Source organism: Macrobrachium nipponense, chromosome 7 (genome assembly GCF_015104395.2).
Source record: "Macrobrachium nipponense isolate FS-2020 chromosome 7, ASM1510439v2, whole genome shotgun sequence".
Taxonomy (NCBI): domain Eukaryota; kingdom Metazoa; phylum Arthropoda; class Malacostraca; order Decapoda; family Palaemonidae; genus Macrobrachium; species Macrobrachium nipponense.
Genome location: NC_061109.1, coordinates 56,078,957 through 56,096,139, shown reverse-complemented (window position 1 = coordinate 56,096,139; position 17,183 = coordinate 56,078,957). Strand labels below are relative to the sequence as shown.

At 39.0% G+C, this 17,183-nt stretch overlaps 1 protein-coding gene across 2 annotated transcripts in view; it reads right to left on the bottom strand.

Moving 5' to 3' along the window:
- Positions 1–16,981, bottom strand: part of LOC135217122 (glutamate receptor 2-like) — a 53,555-nt gene extending 36,574 nt beyond the window's left edge. The window contains exons 1-2 of one of the 2 annotated variants that reach the window (XM_064252828.1): positions 16,833–16,981; positions 15,982–16,173 (exon numbers count right to left, since the gene is read on the bottom strand). In XM_064252828.1, coding sequence (XP_064108898.1) covers positions 15,982–16,173; positions 16,833–16,970 — 330 coding nt within the window. In that variant the 5' untranslated portion in view covers positions 16,971–16,981. Of the gene's footprint in view, positions 1–12,298; positions 12,487–15,981; positions 16,174–16,832 lie in introns of those variants that run through there. The other variant, XM_064252830.1, reaches the window with a different exon arrangement.
- Positions 16,982–17,183: the final 202 nt, after the last annotated feature.

The window sequence follows — 17,183 nt, the reverse complement described above, 5'->3', positions numbered from 1 at the left end:
GGGTCAACAAGCAGGCAAGACTGGCCCAGGTAGATTAGATTAGATTATAAAATTTTTGGCACAGCCAAGCGCCAGAGCCGAGGGGCCATTCAGCGCATGTATATCTTAAAAATAAGTCACTGACGCAAAAACAAACATACACACAACCGATCTAACATACAAATCATTCATTCATAAAAACCAAACAAGAAACCTAAAACAAACAAGAGAAAATTACAATTCATAAAAAAAACTAATATTTTTTTAAAATGTATAATTTGCTCACCCTGATCACCTTCACCTAAAATATTGGCAAGAGTCTTATTTGCCAGCAGACAAGCTCTACGTTTGTTTTCAAAATGAGGGCACTCCACCAAAATATGCACCACAGTCAAATCCACATGACAGGTGGAACAGCGAGGAACCTGCCTATCCGCTCCACTCATCATTAGATACCCGTAAGTATATTTAGTGTGGCCAATACGTAATCTAGCTAAAACTATCTCAGACCTTCTATCCATCCGGCTTTGAGGCCAAGGATGAACAGTAGGCCTAATCGACTTTAATTTAAGATTATTATCTAAAGTAGACCAGTGGGCCTGCCACTGGTCTCTACAATAAAATCGAATGGTACTTTTAAAATCTGAAACAGGGACGCCCTTGTTGGAAATGTGCCTAAGCCTAGTTGCAGCCTTAGCAACAGCATCGGCTCACTCATTCCCAACAATTCCAATATGGGATGAAGCCCAACAAAACCTAACAGAAAAACCTCTTCTATTATTAATAGACAAAACCAATCTTGTACTTCTTCCACTAAAGGGTGGCAAGAGACGGCTTTTAAGAGAAGATAAAATACTCAAAGAGTCGGTAAAAATGGTAAAAACCTTGTTAGTACAAGAACTATAAAAAAATATATTTAAGAGCAGTCAAAACTGCCAGCAATTCAGCTGTAAAAACAGAGGAATTAGATGGAAGCTTCTTTTTAATGATATCACTTGTCACTACAGAGCAACCAACACCAACCATCAGAACCCTTCGAGCCATCAGTATATATATGATGAGAATCACCAAGTTCAAAAGCATGATCCAAGAAACTTGCCCTCAACTGATCACCAGAACTGTTGCTCCTGCTGTCCCTAATTGGGCAGATCTCTAAGCATGGCCTATTCCAAGGAGGAAACTTTGGGGCCAAATTTCAGCTACTGCAGGAGGTAGTAATCCCACCTCCCTGGCAGAGCTTGCTAGTCGAACTTCAGGCGGCTTTGGCAGTCTAGGTCTATTTGGGGCTCTATCAGTTGGTTCTCTAACGTACTTATAGTTAGGGTTCAGCTTTGACATAAGTACTCTTCATATGACTCTCAAGCCTAATTCCTCCCTATGGATGAATAGTGGTGGAAAACCTGACTCAACATATAGGCTTTCTACTGGTGAAGTTCTATAGGCTCCTGTACAAATACATAAAGCCATATTATGAACAACATCTAATTTCTGCAGTGTTGTCTTGCATGCACAACCATAAACTTGACAACCATAATCAATTTTGCTTAGGCATAAAACTTGGTACATTCTCAAAAGGGTGATTCGATCTGCCCCCCAATTAAAATTAGACACAAATTTAAGAATATTAAGACGAAGCTTCATGTTACATACAACTTCATTAACATGTTGAGTAAAAGTTAATTTTTTATCAAATATAACACCTAGATACTTAATGCTATCTTCATAAGGTAAAATCGAATCATTTAAAAACAGTGTAGGGATCTCTTCCACTCTTCTTAATCGACAAAATCATATAGCTTTGGTTTTTTCTGGTGACAATTTGAACCCTTTAGCACTGGCCCATAATATTGAAGCATTAATAGCAGTCTGGATCTTTTGACAAGCTTCGACAGCTGTAGACTTACTACAGATTATTGCATAATCATCAGCAAAGGCCAGACCATGCACCCTGACAGGAACTTGTTCTAGTAGAACGTTGACAGCTACATTAAAGAGTGTTGGACTAAGGACGCTTCCCTGAGGTAACCCTTCTTCTTGAGGGTAAGCAGAAGAAATGTAAGAGCCCACTCTTACTTTCAGGTAACGTTCTGACAAAAAATCTTCAAGACAATAGAACAAATTACCCACAATACCCCACTCATCAAGTTGCATAAGGATACCTCCTTGCCAGGTAGTGTCGTAGGCTTTTTCTAGGTCAAAGAACACTGCAACAGTCTGGTTTTGCACAGCAAAAGCATTCTGTATCTCCCTAGTAAGGAGCATCAAAGGGTCAGAAGTACTTCTATTTTTCCTAAAGCCAAACTGCTGATTAGATAAAAGATTCTTTGAATCTAAATACCACACAAGTCGAGCATTGACCATCCTCTCATAAATCTTGCTAACACAACTAGTTAGAGCAATTGGCCTATAGTTCTTCGGAAGGAAGGAATCTTTAAAAGGTTTTAAAACAGGTACAATAATCGATATCTTCCAAGATTCTGGTGAAGTTCCTGAAAGCCAAAAACTGTTTAAAATGTCTAAAAGAAATTGTTTGGTACTTCTAGGCAAATTAAAAATCATTGAGTACAGTATACCATCTTCCCCAGGAGATGTTAGGGAAGATAACGAAATTGCATGATCGAATTCTTTCATGGTGAAAGGAAGATTATACGACTCTGAATTTAAACTAACAGGAGGAACAACCATGGTACCGTCCCTAATATTCCTGAATGCAGGAGAGTAATGTAGGGCACTAGATATATTGGAGAAATGCCCACCAAAGGTTTCTGCAACTTCTCCAGAATCAGATATGAGGAAGCCATCAATTTTCAATATAGGCAAGGGAGGTGGAGAAAATTTCCCTTGCAGCTTTCGGGATTCTGTTCCAGACTAATGACATAGGGGAATCATATTTTAATTCACTTATATATCTGATAAACGATTCCCTCTTTGCTTGCTTAAATGTTTTCTTTTGCTTAGCAAGAGCTCTTTTATAGATAATTTTATTGACCAAGCAAGGATATCTACGATATCTCTTGTAGCAAGTTCTTGTTATCTTTCGGCTCAAGGCGCATGCATCACTCCACCAAGGTACTAGAGGACGCCGAGGTTTAACAGAAGTTCGAGGAATAGACAGCATGGCACCACACAGCAATATACTGGTTAAATACTCATAAGCAGATGTTGGGCTCTGAAAATCATTTATCTCTTGATCAACTTCAGTAGATTTTTATAATAATCCCCAGTCAGCCTCCCCTACCTTCCATTTTGGTAAACATGGGGATGGAATATTTTTCATATACTTTAAGTGAATGGGCCAATGATCACTGCCATGATCATTTTGGTCTACTACCCACTGGTAATCTAACCTCAAAGACGAAGAGCAGATAGTGAGGTCAATGGCTGAATCAGTATTATGAAAAATATCATGTCTTGTAGGGGAACCATCATTCATTAAAATGATGTCATTTAAGTCAAGCAGCTGTTCTATTATTAAACCCCCACTAGTTGCAGATTGGCTCTCCCCAGAGGGTGTGCTTGGCATTAAAATCCCCCATCAGAATGAAGGGTTTAGGAAGCTGGTCTATCAATGTCTGCAGATTGTTTAATTCTAGCTGACGAGGATTACCCTGCGCGTCCTGCAATATATTTTCTAATGATGGATCCAAGTATAAAGAACAAATAGTGATCCATTTTCAATTAAAAATTTGAACTGCACAAGCCTGCAACACAGTGTTCAATTGAAACCCTATGATTAACAGACTTACGGACTATGATGCCTGTACCTCCTTGAGCACGTACACCTATCAGGGGTGGAGACCTATGCAGTGAATAATTAAAACCCAAGTTGAGAGTGTACTCTCCCAACTTTGTCTCCTGTAGACACATCGCAGATAGATCATGACCCTTAAACAGAACCAGAACTTGCTCTCTATTTGATATAAAGCCACGGGTGTTCCACTGCATGAGAGCCATTATTTAGAGGAAGGGATCTTAAAATTCTCTACTAATTTAGGAATCTGTGTCCTGGTGAGAGAGATCTTATCAGTTTTACTACTTGATCTAGATCTAGGTGTTACAGATCTTTTAGATGATGGGCCTTCACTTGCCCTTTCAGTTTTCCTTTTGTTTTTTCTATGATGGCCGAGTGACCGTGAATGATGCGAAGAGGGAGAAAGGGCTCTCATCTGACGAATAAAGAGGGCCTACATCTCCTCACCATCATCTCCACGGTGCACTGTAATGTCAGGATCAGGTGAGGGCTCAATGTCAGGTAATGTCCCTGATAGAGAGAAGTCATCAACATATGGAGATCTGGCTTGAACCCTAGAACCAACAGGGTCCCTTGGCTTGACCAGAGTCTCTGCAACATGAGGAGCCCCACCAGAGGGGCCATGGGAAGCCCCACCAGGGGGGGCACGGTAAGCCACACAAGGGGGGGCATGAGAAGCCCTACCAGGGGGGGCACGAGAAGTCCCACCAGGGGGGGCACGAGAAGCCCCACCAGGGGGGGCATGGGAAGCCCCAACAGGGGGGGTGCAGGGTGCCCCACTAGAGGGGGCATGAGGAACCCCACAAGGGGTCCCAGAAGAAGCAGTATTCGATTGTTGTGCCTTCAAGGCATCTGAATGAGTTTTCCTTGCCAACAGCTTCTTGGCCTGTCCCACACTGATGTTTTGTGTTCAGCAATAGATTTTAGTAATGCCTCTTGTTCTTTCTTGAATGCACTACATTTCTTATCACGGGCTCGTGTTCACCCTTACAGTTTACACAAATTACCAGTCCAGAACATTCCTCGTGCTAAGGCTGGCCACACAATTCACAAAGTTTATTCTTGGTACAAACGTTAGAGGAGTGTCCAAAACCAAAACATTTAAAGCAATGGAGCACTCTCGGTCTATAGGGACGAACTTTCATAATTTCACAGTCAAGAACAATTTCAGATGGCAAAAAAGAACTAACAAATGTTAAAATAAGCATCGACGAGCAGGGCACTTTAAAAACCTTCCAAACCACATCTGGACACATTTCCAAAATTTCCTCCTCGTCCATTTCATGTAAATCTTCATTGAAGATAACACCCTTTGCATAACTAAAATTATAGTGAGGTTTTACCTCTTTTATCATACCCTCTGTATCAAGCTTCAAATTTAGGAGCATTAATGACTGAACATCTGTCTTGGTATGAACTAAAAAACTATTACACCCAAAGCGAGTTACTTCTGGATTCCCAACTTTGCTGATCATCTGGCTTACCAACCTCTTCACTTTGAAGAGGTTGCCTCTCTCACCATGTGTTGTAATAATTAACCACTTAGCTGGGTCTGGTGATCTGGAGGTTTTACTTATTTTACTAGGATCTTTAGTTTCATTTGGTGGTCTATATATCTCAAGATACCTATAGGGACCTCTTCTGCCTCTACAAGTCCAACACTCAATGAATCTGACCTGAACTCTCTGTAGGCTCTGTGAGCTTCCGATTCGTTCTTGAAAAATTTCCAGAATTCAAAAAACCATAATTTATGCCAAGTCTATTCCGTAATTCTTTTACTTTCCCAAATTTACAAAATTAATTAAATAACGTTTCATGATTCCAGTCTAAAGGGACTGGTTTCACATACAAAATGTTTGTAACAGGGAGGTCATTTGAAAAAGGCTCCAGTGTCACAATGGAGGAATTACCAGAATTTTCCTTGTCCTTATCCTTGCCTAAGTCGTCAACAGAAGGTTTTAATGTCTCCATAAGACGTAGGATTAATGATTCGTCCAGGTAGCCCCCACTTACCATGGAGCCACATTTAGAGGACAGTGTTATCCCATACAGGGCTGCCCTAGGGGTACCACCCAGATATACACCCCACCCTCAGTGCTTAAGGCATCATGATGTCCGTCGAGATCAGACCCAGCACTAAGAGCAGGGTTTGACATCTAAACTTTCCCCTCGCTCGACCACGTTAGGTACTCGAGTTCTACGGGTGAAGTGGCATGCCAACCATCCTCACCCTCCATCAAATCCAGTGAACAAGCCCAAATCATGTCCAGAAGCAATCCAAAAGTCACCAACATAAAATCCATACCTTATAGGGGGAGGAAGCAAAAGGATGAAATGTTTTTAGTAAAAGGAAAAGGGCTGACTTATTTAGTTGGATCAACAGCTGGGCACCAAGGCCCAGCAAGAAAGTAGTTCCCACCAGGCATCAGGGCCCAGCTGCTGAACCCTAAGCCCCCCATCCTCGGCAACGCTTCAGCACCTGGGGGGACTGGCCCAGGTGGTCCACTAGGTTGTTTCCCCTACAGAGATTGGCGGTAATTCTAAAGAATAACTCTGCATGGACTGCAAGAAATGTAACCGCGAATACAACATCCACTAGGGATTGGGGCGTCCAATGTATTTCGCCGTGTTTAGTACTGGCCCATGGGGATTAATTACAGTGGACCGCCCAAAAATAACAGTAAATTCTCAATAAGCAACTCAAATGCTATATGAAACAGTAATTTCCAAAGAAATACCCAATGCGGAGTTATTATTTAGATTTACCAGATTGGCTTGTGACTGATGTCTACTTCAGGTTACTAGAAGTGCTAAAGTTATTTTTTGGGAAAGTGGTCGTGCAACCGTACAGGTGGTCGCCCGGCCGCACAGTGGTGCTTTACCCTATGACGTTGTTCTACCCTATGACGTTGTTCGGTCGTTTGCACCATGCACTTTTGTTTTTTTTCTTTCGTTTTTTTAATCTATTAAGAGAGACAGCTTTAAGCATTTTCTAATCTATTAAGAGAGACAGCTTTAAGCATTTTCTAATCTATTAAGAGAGACAGCTTTAAGCATTTTCTAATCTATTAAGAGAGACAGCTTTAAGCATTTTCTAATCTATTAAGAGAGACAGCTTTAAGTATTTTCTAATCTATTAAGAGAGACAGCTTTAAGCATTTTCGGGGGGGTGGTTAAGTATTCGCGGATTTTTGCTGTTCGCGGGGGTCTGGTACCCATCCCCCAAATACAGATCTAAAGTGGGTTTGTATGGTGCTTTTACGTTGCATGGAACCAGTGGTTATTCAGCAACGGGACCAACGGCTTTACGTGACTTCCGAACCACGTCGAGAGTGAACTTCTATCACCAGAAATACACATCTCTCCTCCTCAATGGAATGGCCGAGAATCGAACCCGCGACCACCCAGGTGGAACGCCAACACCATACCAACCACGCCACTGAGGCGCTGACGAGATCTAAAGTGGGGCCTTGCAGGGATTGGGAACACAACCACCATGTAGCCTACCCAAAGCAAATATATCCAATACATATCACACCCCTCAAAAATCGTGAGCTACTAGCTACTAAGTAGTATAGCCTACCTGCCTATTAGATTATCCATTAATAATATTAGTTCAAACCAAATATGCCTTAAATTATCTTGTGGTTACTCCCCATTCAGTGGAATAGGTATACAGGCAGTCCCCGGGTTACTATGGGTTCGGCTTACGACGTTCCGAGGTTAAGGCGCTTTTCAATTATATTCATCAGAAATTATTTCCAGGGTTACGACGCATGTTACAGGGTTACGACGCCTACAACGCTCATCTGGCAGAAGAAATATGACATCAAAAATGCAAAATAATCAATATTTGAAGGTTTTTTATGCAAAATGCAATAAGAATGCAGTTTACATAGTTTTGAATGCACCCAAAGCATTAAAAGTAAGGTTTTCTTAGGATTTTCCGGCTTACGACGATTTTCGGATTACAACACGTCTCAAGAACGAACCCCGTCATAACCCGGGGACTGCCTGTACTAGTGTATGTTGATTAAAAGCTAGCAATAGGAATTGCATGTATACTCAGTAGTAGTAGTAGAGGAATGGAACTGTCTTAGAAACAGCTCACTTGCTCGTTTTATTCCCCATTTGTTTGTGTTTTTTTTAAGTTTTATGTCTTTATAATGCCTTAAATCTTTCCTAAATTCTTTCCTATTTTCAATTTCCCCATTCAACAGACCTGCAGACAAAAAGTATATTATGACTGCTGCACAAAACTGTATTTTGTGAATGAATACATTTAAGATAAAAAATTATTTACTGTACTACTGAGTACAGTACCTTACTCTAATATTAATGTATAAACACAGCAAAACAATCAAAGTGTATTTTTGTCTCTTGAAAAATGTTTGTCAGAATCAGCTGACCAACGCTTATTACCTACCTAAAGAATTATTTAGGAAAACAATTTGATTGCTGATAGAAACGGTTTTATCTATGGAATTATTATTATTAATTTTGAACATAAAAGTTTGTGATACAGTGATTCGTATTCCGTAGAGAGAGAGAGAGAGAGAGAGAGAGAGAGAGAGAGAGAGAGAGAGAGAGAGAGAGAGAGAGAGAGAGAGAGAGAGAGAGAGACGAGAATAACAGCACTATTGGGTTGGTTACATATGAAATTCGTATTTTAAATATCTTTACGAAGATTAGAGATGAAACATCAAATAGTTACAAAACTTCTCTTGTATACCTACTATTGTGTGTGATAATCACTGAGTCAACTACTAAACTTTCCATGAAGCACACGTACTGACAGTAAATGTCATGGACAATATGTTTTTATATATATTACGACAATGATAGATTAATATTATAGTTTACTTTGCAAGTGAACTGAGGTGTTTTGAAATGTTGCTGTTCTTTCATTGTGTGTGTGAGAGTGGTTGTGTGTGTGTGTAGAGAGAGAGAGAGAGAGAGAGAGGTTGTGATTTAGTGGGATTTTAATTCTGCATTTTATCGATATTTTGCTGTTTACATTAATGGTAATATTTGAAAATTTGTAAATAATTTTTTATGAAAATGTATTTAGTCAAGAATATAGTCATTAGTGGTGAATCAGGCTCTATGAAAAAAATCGTGAATAATGGTTAATTTTCCGCGATTTACTATTGAAGAGATAAGCTCCATGGAAAAACAGCAAGTAAGGTGTTTTATGATGAGTGCAGAGCATACTTATATAAAATGCGTGGGTAGTTCGTTGAACGGTGTAACTACTATTACATTGAGTATGTGAACAAGACTGTAGGTTGGGTGACGTCACGGCGATCTTCGTACGTATTATGTTAATATTTCGTGAATGAATATAAATGTAAAGTGCATTTTTGTCTTTTGAAAAATGATTTAACCAAGGAATTATTCCTCGAATATGCTTTTTATTATTCTAAGATACACCCATAATATATAACGTAAAAATAGTTTTGTTACGTTTGCGCTTCATCGACAATCGCAAACAACAATGCGATAATCTATAATTGCCGTTTGTGAGACTGCATCGATAAGTGAAGTTATTTACTACCAAAATGATAATGAATTTCTAATTAAAAATGGATTTTATCCCAAATGTCATTACAACCGTGATTACACTACTATTAAAATTTCTGAAAGGTTACTGAGCAATAAAGGTCGCTGTGAACGCAACCGTATAACTGGATGTTTACATTTAGTTTGCTTGCCACGAGTCAAAAGTTAAAGGTTGATTTCACTAATGGAATTATTCCTTGAATAGGCTATTTATCATGAAGATATGCTAATAATACATAGTGAAAATGTTTTTATTACCTTTATTGCCAGTTTATATAATGTGAATCTTTCCATGTATGTCAAGTGTTATCACACCACGTCTAGGCTTACTTAGCATGATAAACATCCTATAGATAGTACACAACACAGACATACCACAATGCTGCATTTATACCCTTGATATAGACTGAAAAGCAGTTCTGAGGAAAACCCATGGCTAACTGATCCGACGACTGCAGATCAGCTACTAAGGATGAACCGCTGTATACCTACTGTAATGTGAAAAGTATAAACTTAGAAATTCAATAAATGTGTAGATAACTACAATTTTGTTCCTTTGTTTTTATCAGAATTGCAGATAATATCAAGTAGTTCCTCCCAACATTTTTCCTCTACTATTTTTTCATAATCATATGATCTCTTGTCCTCCCACATGGCTGCACGTTTTTCAGCTTCAAAGAAAATGTCGGTGTTAAGGTGGCCTCACAGTTGGCCTTTTTTTCTCCAGCAGCAAGCCGTTGCTGCCGAAAATGGAAAACCGGGAGCTTTAAGCTCGAGATTTTGGCTTCCCGTCTGGATGGCAAGCAGCAAGCACAAACTGCGAGCGACCACGTAGTGTAAACAAACAAGATGGCTGCTGCTGATAAGACGTACTCTCAGACCTTTGGCTTCTCTTCTCCTGGACCACACTCGAACCCACAAACGTTTTTTGTTACAAAGCATTCACGTAAGATTCCGAGAAAACACATCACTGCAGCACATCTTGAAATAGTCAGACAATTTCTGGGTGCCATGATGATATCAGCTGATCAGTTTTGTATATTTTTCCTACTGCTCCTCGAAACCACGAGGTCCTAGTGTGATGATACAACACTTTTGCTCGCGAGCATCGGCTGGATGCTGGCCAAAATCGCGAGCAAGAAATGACTAGTGTGATACCAGCTTTAGGGTAACTACAGCAGACACCACATATTCGCGTTCTTGAGATTTGCGGACTCGCGTATTCACAGATTTCTCTATCCCACATAAAGGGGTAGTGCCATCAGTGCACCTCATCTGGTGCAATGTAGGCATTACTTAAGGTTCTTTGCCTTCGGCCCCTAGCTGCAACTACTTTCATTCCTTTTACTGTATACCTCTGTTCATATTATCTTTCTTCCATCTTACTGTCCTGCCTCTCCTAACATTTGTTTCACTGTGCAACTGCGAGGTTTTCCTCCTGTAAAACCTTTCAAACCTTTTACTGTCAATTTCCATTTCAGCGCTGAATGGCCTTAGTTGCCCCAGTGCTTGGTATAATGCCTAAAATCTAAATAAATCAAATCAAATTCAGATTTCTCTATAGACTGTATCTACCCATTATTCGCAGGAAATTTGCATATTCGCAGTATCTTTCTATGAGAAATGTCCACAAATAACTGTATTTTCATATCAATTTCATGATTAAATGCACTTTTTTGTCATAAAACTATTTAAAAAACCAGGTATAAGCCTTTTTAATGGGTTTTTCTTGAGTGTGAACTAACAAAATAAGCAATTCTTAGCCTTTTTATAGGGGTTCTTAGTATCTGTTGATTCCAGCTATTTGCTGATGGGTCTGGAAAGCATCCCCACAAATCGGGGTCCACTGTAGTCTCCATTTTGACTTGTGGCGCAGGCAAATCTGCACAGTTCACATGAACAGACACTAGTAAAGATGCGTAACTCAAAACGCTTGGTTACAAGTGAAAACTCAGCCTGCGCAGATGCAGCAGCAGTTAAGAAATCCACGCGTTTGTGTGTGTAAACCCATGTTCTGTCATTGACTTTGCATCCGCAAGGGCGGAACTGCGCAGTTGCAACCACTGTGTGTAAACGGGGTCTAGGGTAACTGAGCCAATTGAACAGGGGCTTAGTGCGATTGTGAATTCTTGTGTTTATCCTAAGTGCTTAATGAATGTTTAACCTGTCTCGGTGGTGTGCTTAATACTACATACTTTCTAGCCCGTTCTGTATGGGTTAACCACCTGGTGAACTAACTTTTTACCAATTTTCAACCAGTTTCCAGCTCATACTGAAAGATCCGGGTAGATCTATAGTACTGTTCCACGGCAGCCTAGACTATGGCAGTTGAGGTTTTCTATGCAGTTTTACCTCCTGAACAAGAATTTTGAGTAATATTTATTCGGACGACTGTAATTAACCCCCAGGGGCCAGTACTAAACACGGAGAAATACACTGGACGCCCCAATCCCTAGTGGATGTCATATCCGTGGTTACGTTTCTTGCAGTCTGTGCGGAACTATTCTGTAGAATTACCAATATCCGCTCTAATAAAAGGTAATATTCTGTATTCCTGTAGAAACAAATCAGCTTCAATTCTGAGTTATAGTTCCTCTGTTGCAGGACTTTTTCCCAATGATTACTGTTTTGGCAAAGTTGAATTTTTTTTTGTGTGTTTTGAATCCTTCTGACATTCATTTTGGTAACAAATTAGTATAAGTTTAAAGATATTGGAATCCATATATACTACAACTATGGGGAACAACAGAGGAATAGCAGTGTTTTAGTGGGAAAAACTCAAGTGAAACCGTTTGGACAACACTGGTCTAGGGTACTAGTCTTTATATGACATTTCCACCAAAAAATTGACCACCACCCAGAGGCTACCCTAATGACCAGATGTTTACAGATAGAAAACTTTCGTAAATCGGTGTCAAATTTTGGGATGTGGACTAACCAAAATTCGCAATTCCCGAAGCATGGGTTATCGGAATTATGAACCACTTTTTTCTTATTATTACTTACCATGCAGAGATAATTCTTATCCAAGTGCCTAAAACCTCTCTAGTGACGGTGCTACTAATTTTGTAATTTGAAGTGAAGGTATATCTACAGTAGTATTCCGCGGAGGCCTAGACTATGGCAGTTGCGGTTTTCTATGCAGTTTTACCTCCTGAACAAGAATTTTAAGTAATATTTATTCAGACGACTGTAATTAACCGCCGGGGGCCAACACTAAACACAGCAAAATACATTGGACGCCCCAATCCCTATATAGTGGATGTCGTATCCACGGTTACGTTCCTTGCAGTCCGTGTGGAACTATTCTGTAGAATTACCGAAGTGAATTTAACTCCATGTTTTAAATGTTAGAAAAAATGCACAAGAGGAATATATACAATAACAACGTAACTACGGCGACGAGCCGCGGTGGCAGTCGGCCAAAAACTACACAACATAAACAGCAAATAAATATATGAATAAATAAAAACTAACCATACGAACGCAAAGTATTGTAAATAACGAGGCTGGTTCAAACACTGACACAAAAGTAGATAAATTAAAACTTAATTATTTCGAAGGGGAATATCCATGAATTTTAATGTAGAAAAACTGACATCTGATTGTTGGTAGACAAATTCTGTGGTCGAGTGAATACCGCGGTAAAGTAGACTATGGCAGTTGACGTTTTCCTACATTATTTTACTTACTGAATAAGAATTTAAAGTAATATTTATTCGGACGACTGTAATTAACCCCCAGGGGCCAGTACTAAACACGGCGAAATACATTGGACGCCCCAATCCCTAGTGGATGTCGTATCCGCGGTTACGTTTCTTGCAGGGTAATTCTAAAGAATAGTTCCGCACGGACTGCAAGGAACGTAACCGCGGATACGACATCCACTAGGGATTAAGGAGTCCAATGTATTTTGCCGTGTTTAGTACTGGTCCCTGGGGGTTAGTTACAGTCGTCCGAATAAATATTACTTTAAATTCTTGTTCAGCAAATACAATAACGTAGGAAAACGTCAACTGCCATAGTCTACTTTACCGTGGAATGAGGGCTTAGAATTTACCATATTAATATTCCAGGGGGATTTTTTTTCTTTTATTTTTACCAAAAATAAGGAAGCAAACCCTTTAAAATACACAGACTATGATATGAAGCATAATTGACGTGTGAAAATGTGAAGCATAGACCACAAACATTTGGTGGTCTATACTTCATAATAAATTCTATTTGATACAAATAAAATAGAATTATTAAGTAAACATCATTGTCTTGATATATTCGATGATGGAATAGGACAATAAACTCCTTATGAAGCAATTCCAAGTAGTGAGTTAATGGCAGTAAAAAGAGTAAAATGCTAATAGATGTTTCAAATGACCATACCCTGATAAACTTAGTAAATAGTAAGTCAACGTCAGTGATCGCATACAAGACTCAGTCCGTCATAAAAGGAAGTGATAGTGGTGTGGCGAAAACCTAGAAGTAGAAAGTGATTGTGATTTATTTTATTATTATAAAACTATTATTTTGAACAATAATAACGTCTTGCTATATAATGTTACTTCAACACGATGGGAAGCGAATTATTTCTTTATTCGAGGTAAAAGTTGTACTGCATTAATATTTAATGTCGAATAAGTCCTGTACTCCAAGTGGCTATGTGCACATTTTGATTGTTTTTGTATACAAACGTTTGGCCCAAAATATACATATTGTCTGATCATTATAAAAGATATCGAAATTTACGAACATAACCATGGTTTAATAATGGACAATATTAGCTAGTACCTTATGCTACATAACCTAGGAGGATAGATGCTATTATTCCTCCATAGATACTATTATTCCTCCAAGTACAGAACTGGTTGGAGGGGTAGGTAGAAGAACTACTAAAAAAAATTCCATTTTCGTCGATAAAATATTACCAAAGTATCTGATATGGTTCGTATTTTGGAAACAGTTATTTGAAGCGCCTAATTGGCAAACCAGTGTAGTAATGCCTAATGTTGATAATTACGGCACTTATCAGACTAAATTAAAGAAATCAAAAGAGAAACTTAGTTCAATTTACTAAGCACCCGGGGGGGAGGCTAGTTGTGACGTAAACTATGACCTTAAACATTACATAATGACAGGGTTTCCAAATATTTGACCCTCTTGAACAATTAAGTGTTAAAGGGAAGGTTACGCAAGACTTTGTTGAGAATGACGATAATATTATGGTTTCCATTGGTGAGACCACGGGTAATGAATAAGAATTTGGTATATATACAATGATGATATAACAGCAAAGGAATTTGGTAAATAGCATACATATGGCAATATTACTATTTTCATTGTACAATGTTACATTGACCATGGGAATACATAATAGTTACAACGTAATTTCTATTTATTCTTTGACTATCAATTATACAAAACCTTTGGAACTGGTGAAATACAGTCATATTGAAATGAAAATAAGATCATTTAGAGGTGTTTGGTGCAATATCTTGGTCCGATATACCTGTAACTTGCATTGACGACCGCAGACGACAGGGCAAGCTAGGGCAGCCGATCATTTGTAGGTCAAAGCCAGTTTACACGTGACTGCTGCTTCACCTATTGCAAACCTAGCAAATTTCCCTCAGGGCTGTAAGACTGCTTTAGTGTTGCGCGTTTGTTTGTTTGTTTCTTTGTTTGTTTTTTGCAGTATGCAACAAAAACATGTCGTAGACAAGAGGATTTCTGTGCATTTCAGAGCCGTGTCTAATTGATTTCCGCCGATAAAATCTTACCAAAGCATCGAATATGGATCGTATTTTGGAAATAGCTATTTGAGGCCACAGCCTCATTGGCAAAAATATCCAGTGATGGCTAATATTGCTAATTAAGGCACTTATCAGAGTAAATCAGAGAAATTTAAAGGGAAACTTGGCTAAATGTAGCAGGCTCGTAGATAGAGGCTAGTAAAACGTCATTACTGAAGGCCCTCCCACTCATTGATACTGTAGTATGAAGTTCTTTAATAGTTCACTCTCGACGTGATTCGGAAGTCACGTAAAGCCGTTGGTCCCGTTGCTGAATAACCACTGGTTCCATGCAACGTAAAAGCACCATACAAGCAAAAAAATGGACACGCCGCCCATATATAAGAATCCTTTTAAAAAATCCTTATTCATAACAATTCATAATAAGAATTTTTGCATATTCGACACTACTGTATCAATCTACCTTCACTCCGCCCTGCAAATCGATTTTGGTTTTAATACAATAAGGTTTTCCTGCTGACCAAGGTCCAAAGGAAGCTTTGGATCTGGACTATGCCGAGATTTAAATGAACTGGATGGATATCAAACGTCGTTTGTGGCTGAATATGTGATATATATATATATATATATATATATATATATATATATATATATATATATATATATATATATATATGTGTGTGTGTGTGTGTGTGTGTGTGTGTGTGTGTGTGTATATATATATTTATATATATCATATATATATATACACACACACACACACACACACACATATATATATATATATATATATATATATATATATATATATATATATATATATATATATATATATATATATACACACAATATGTGTGTGCGTGTGTGTGAATATTATTACATACGACGAGAAACGTAGACGTCCTAATCTCTGTATAAATAAAATGCGCAGTACTCTCTGACCTTGCGCTGAAGAACTCCGATCATGCCATCCCATTTGCCATTTCTGTCCTTGTTCCCAAAACCGTCGCTCGGCACCAAAACATCAGTGAAATTTAAATGGCGTCTGGCAATGAGCATCAGATCATTGGCATAACCAACCGATTCGTCCAGTCCTCCTCTCCCTCCATCTTTATATTCAAATACAGTTGGCTTCTGAAATTTAAAAGAGAGAAAACATTAGCGTGAGTTACATTAGTTTTGCAAGCGACTGTCTCCAGATGTGTACTGGCAAGGCTTGATAATGCATATTCATATATTCTGCGAACATTCCTCATGAATCGATAAAGTCCCAGTACCATTACAAGTATTTATTGCTCAGAAAAAGAAAGTTAAGTATATCTTAGTTTAACCGGACTACTGAGCTGATTAACAGCTCTCCTAGGGCTGGCCCGAGGGATTAGACATTTTTACGTGACTAGGAACCAATTGGTTACCTTAGCTACGGGACCTGCAGCTTATTGTGGGATCCGAATCACATTGTATCGAGAAATGAATTTCTATCACCAGATAAGTTCCTCTGGTTCCGCGTTGGCCGAGCCGAGAATCGAACTTCGGACCACCGGGTTGGTAGCCGAGCGCGAAATGCACTCGGCCAACGTGGAACTATTTTATTGCTCAGAAACCATATAACATAGAGTAATGCATTTTTTTTATAGAATGTTCTACATTTCCCCAAGTTTACATTCAGGGTACTTCATTCTACGAAAAATTGCATTACTCTATGTTATATGGTTTCTGAGCAATAAATACTTGTAATGGTACTGGGACTTTATGGATACCCTGTATAAAGCTTCATACAGTGTCATACACACCTGTAAGCACGTAAGCCTGATGGTCCTGTTCTGAAAGTCAAATGAAGGGCGAGGCCAAAGAGGGCGGGAAATACTGAGGTTGCCATAAAACCAGCGACCGGCAACTGAAAGGATCCATGAGCCATCCCCTGGGGCCATTATACTGCCTATCTGTACATGCCTGGAAATTAAGTGTTAAAAGGGTTTGATGTACCGGATTAAACGTTTCCTTTAAACATCCTCATATCTGAAAGAAAACTAATTCTAAGAAAACATACGTAAGCAACTTAAAGATAGGTTTCTTTTGTATTGCTTTCACTTTGGTAGTTTTGGAATTGAGAGCCAGTATTGGCATAAAACTAGCGTATTCTA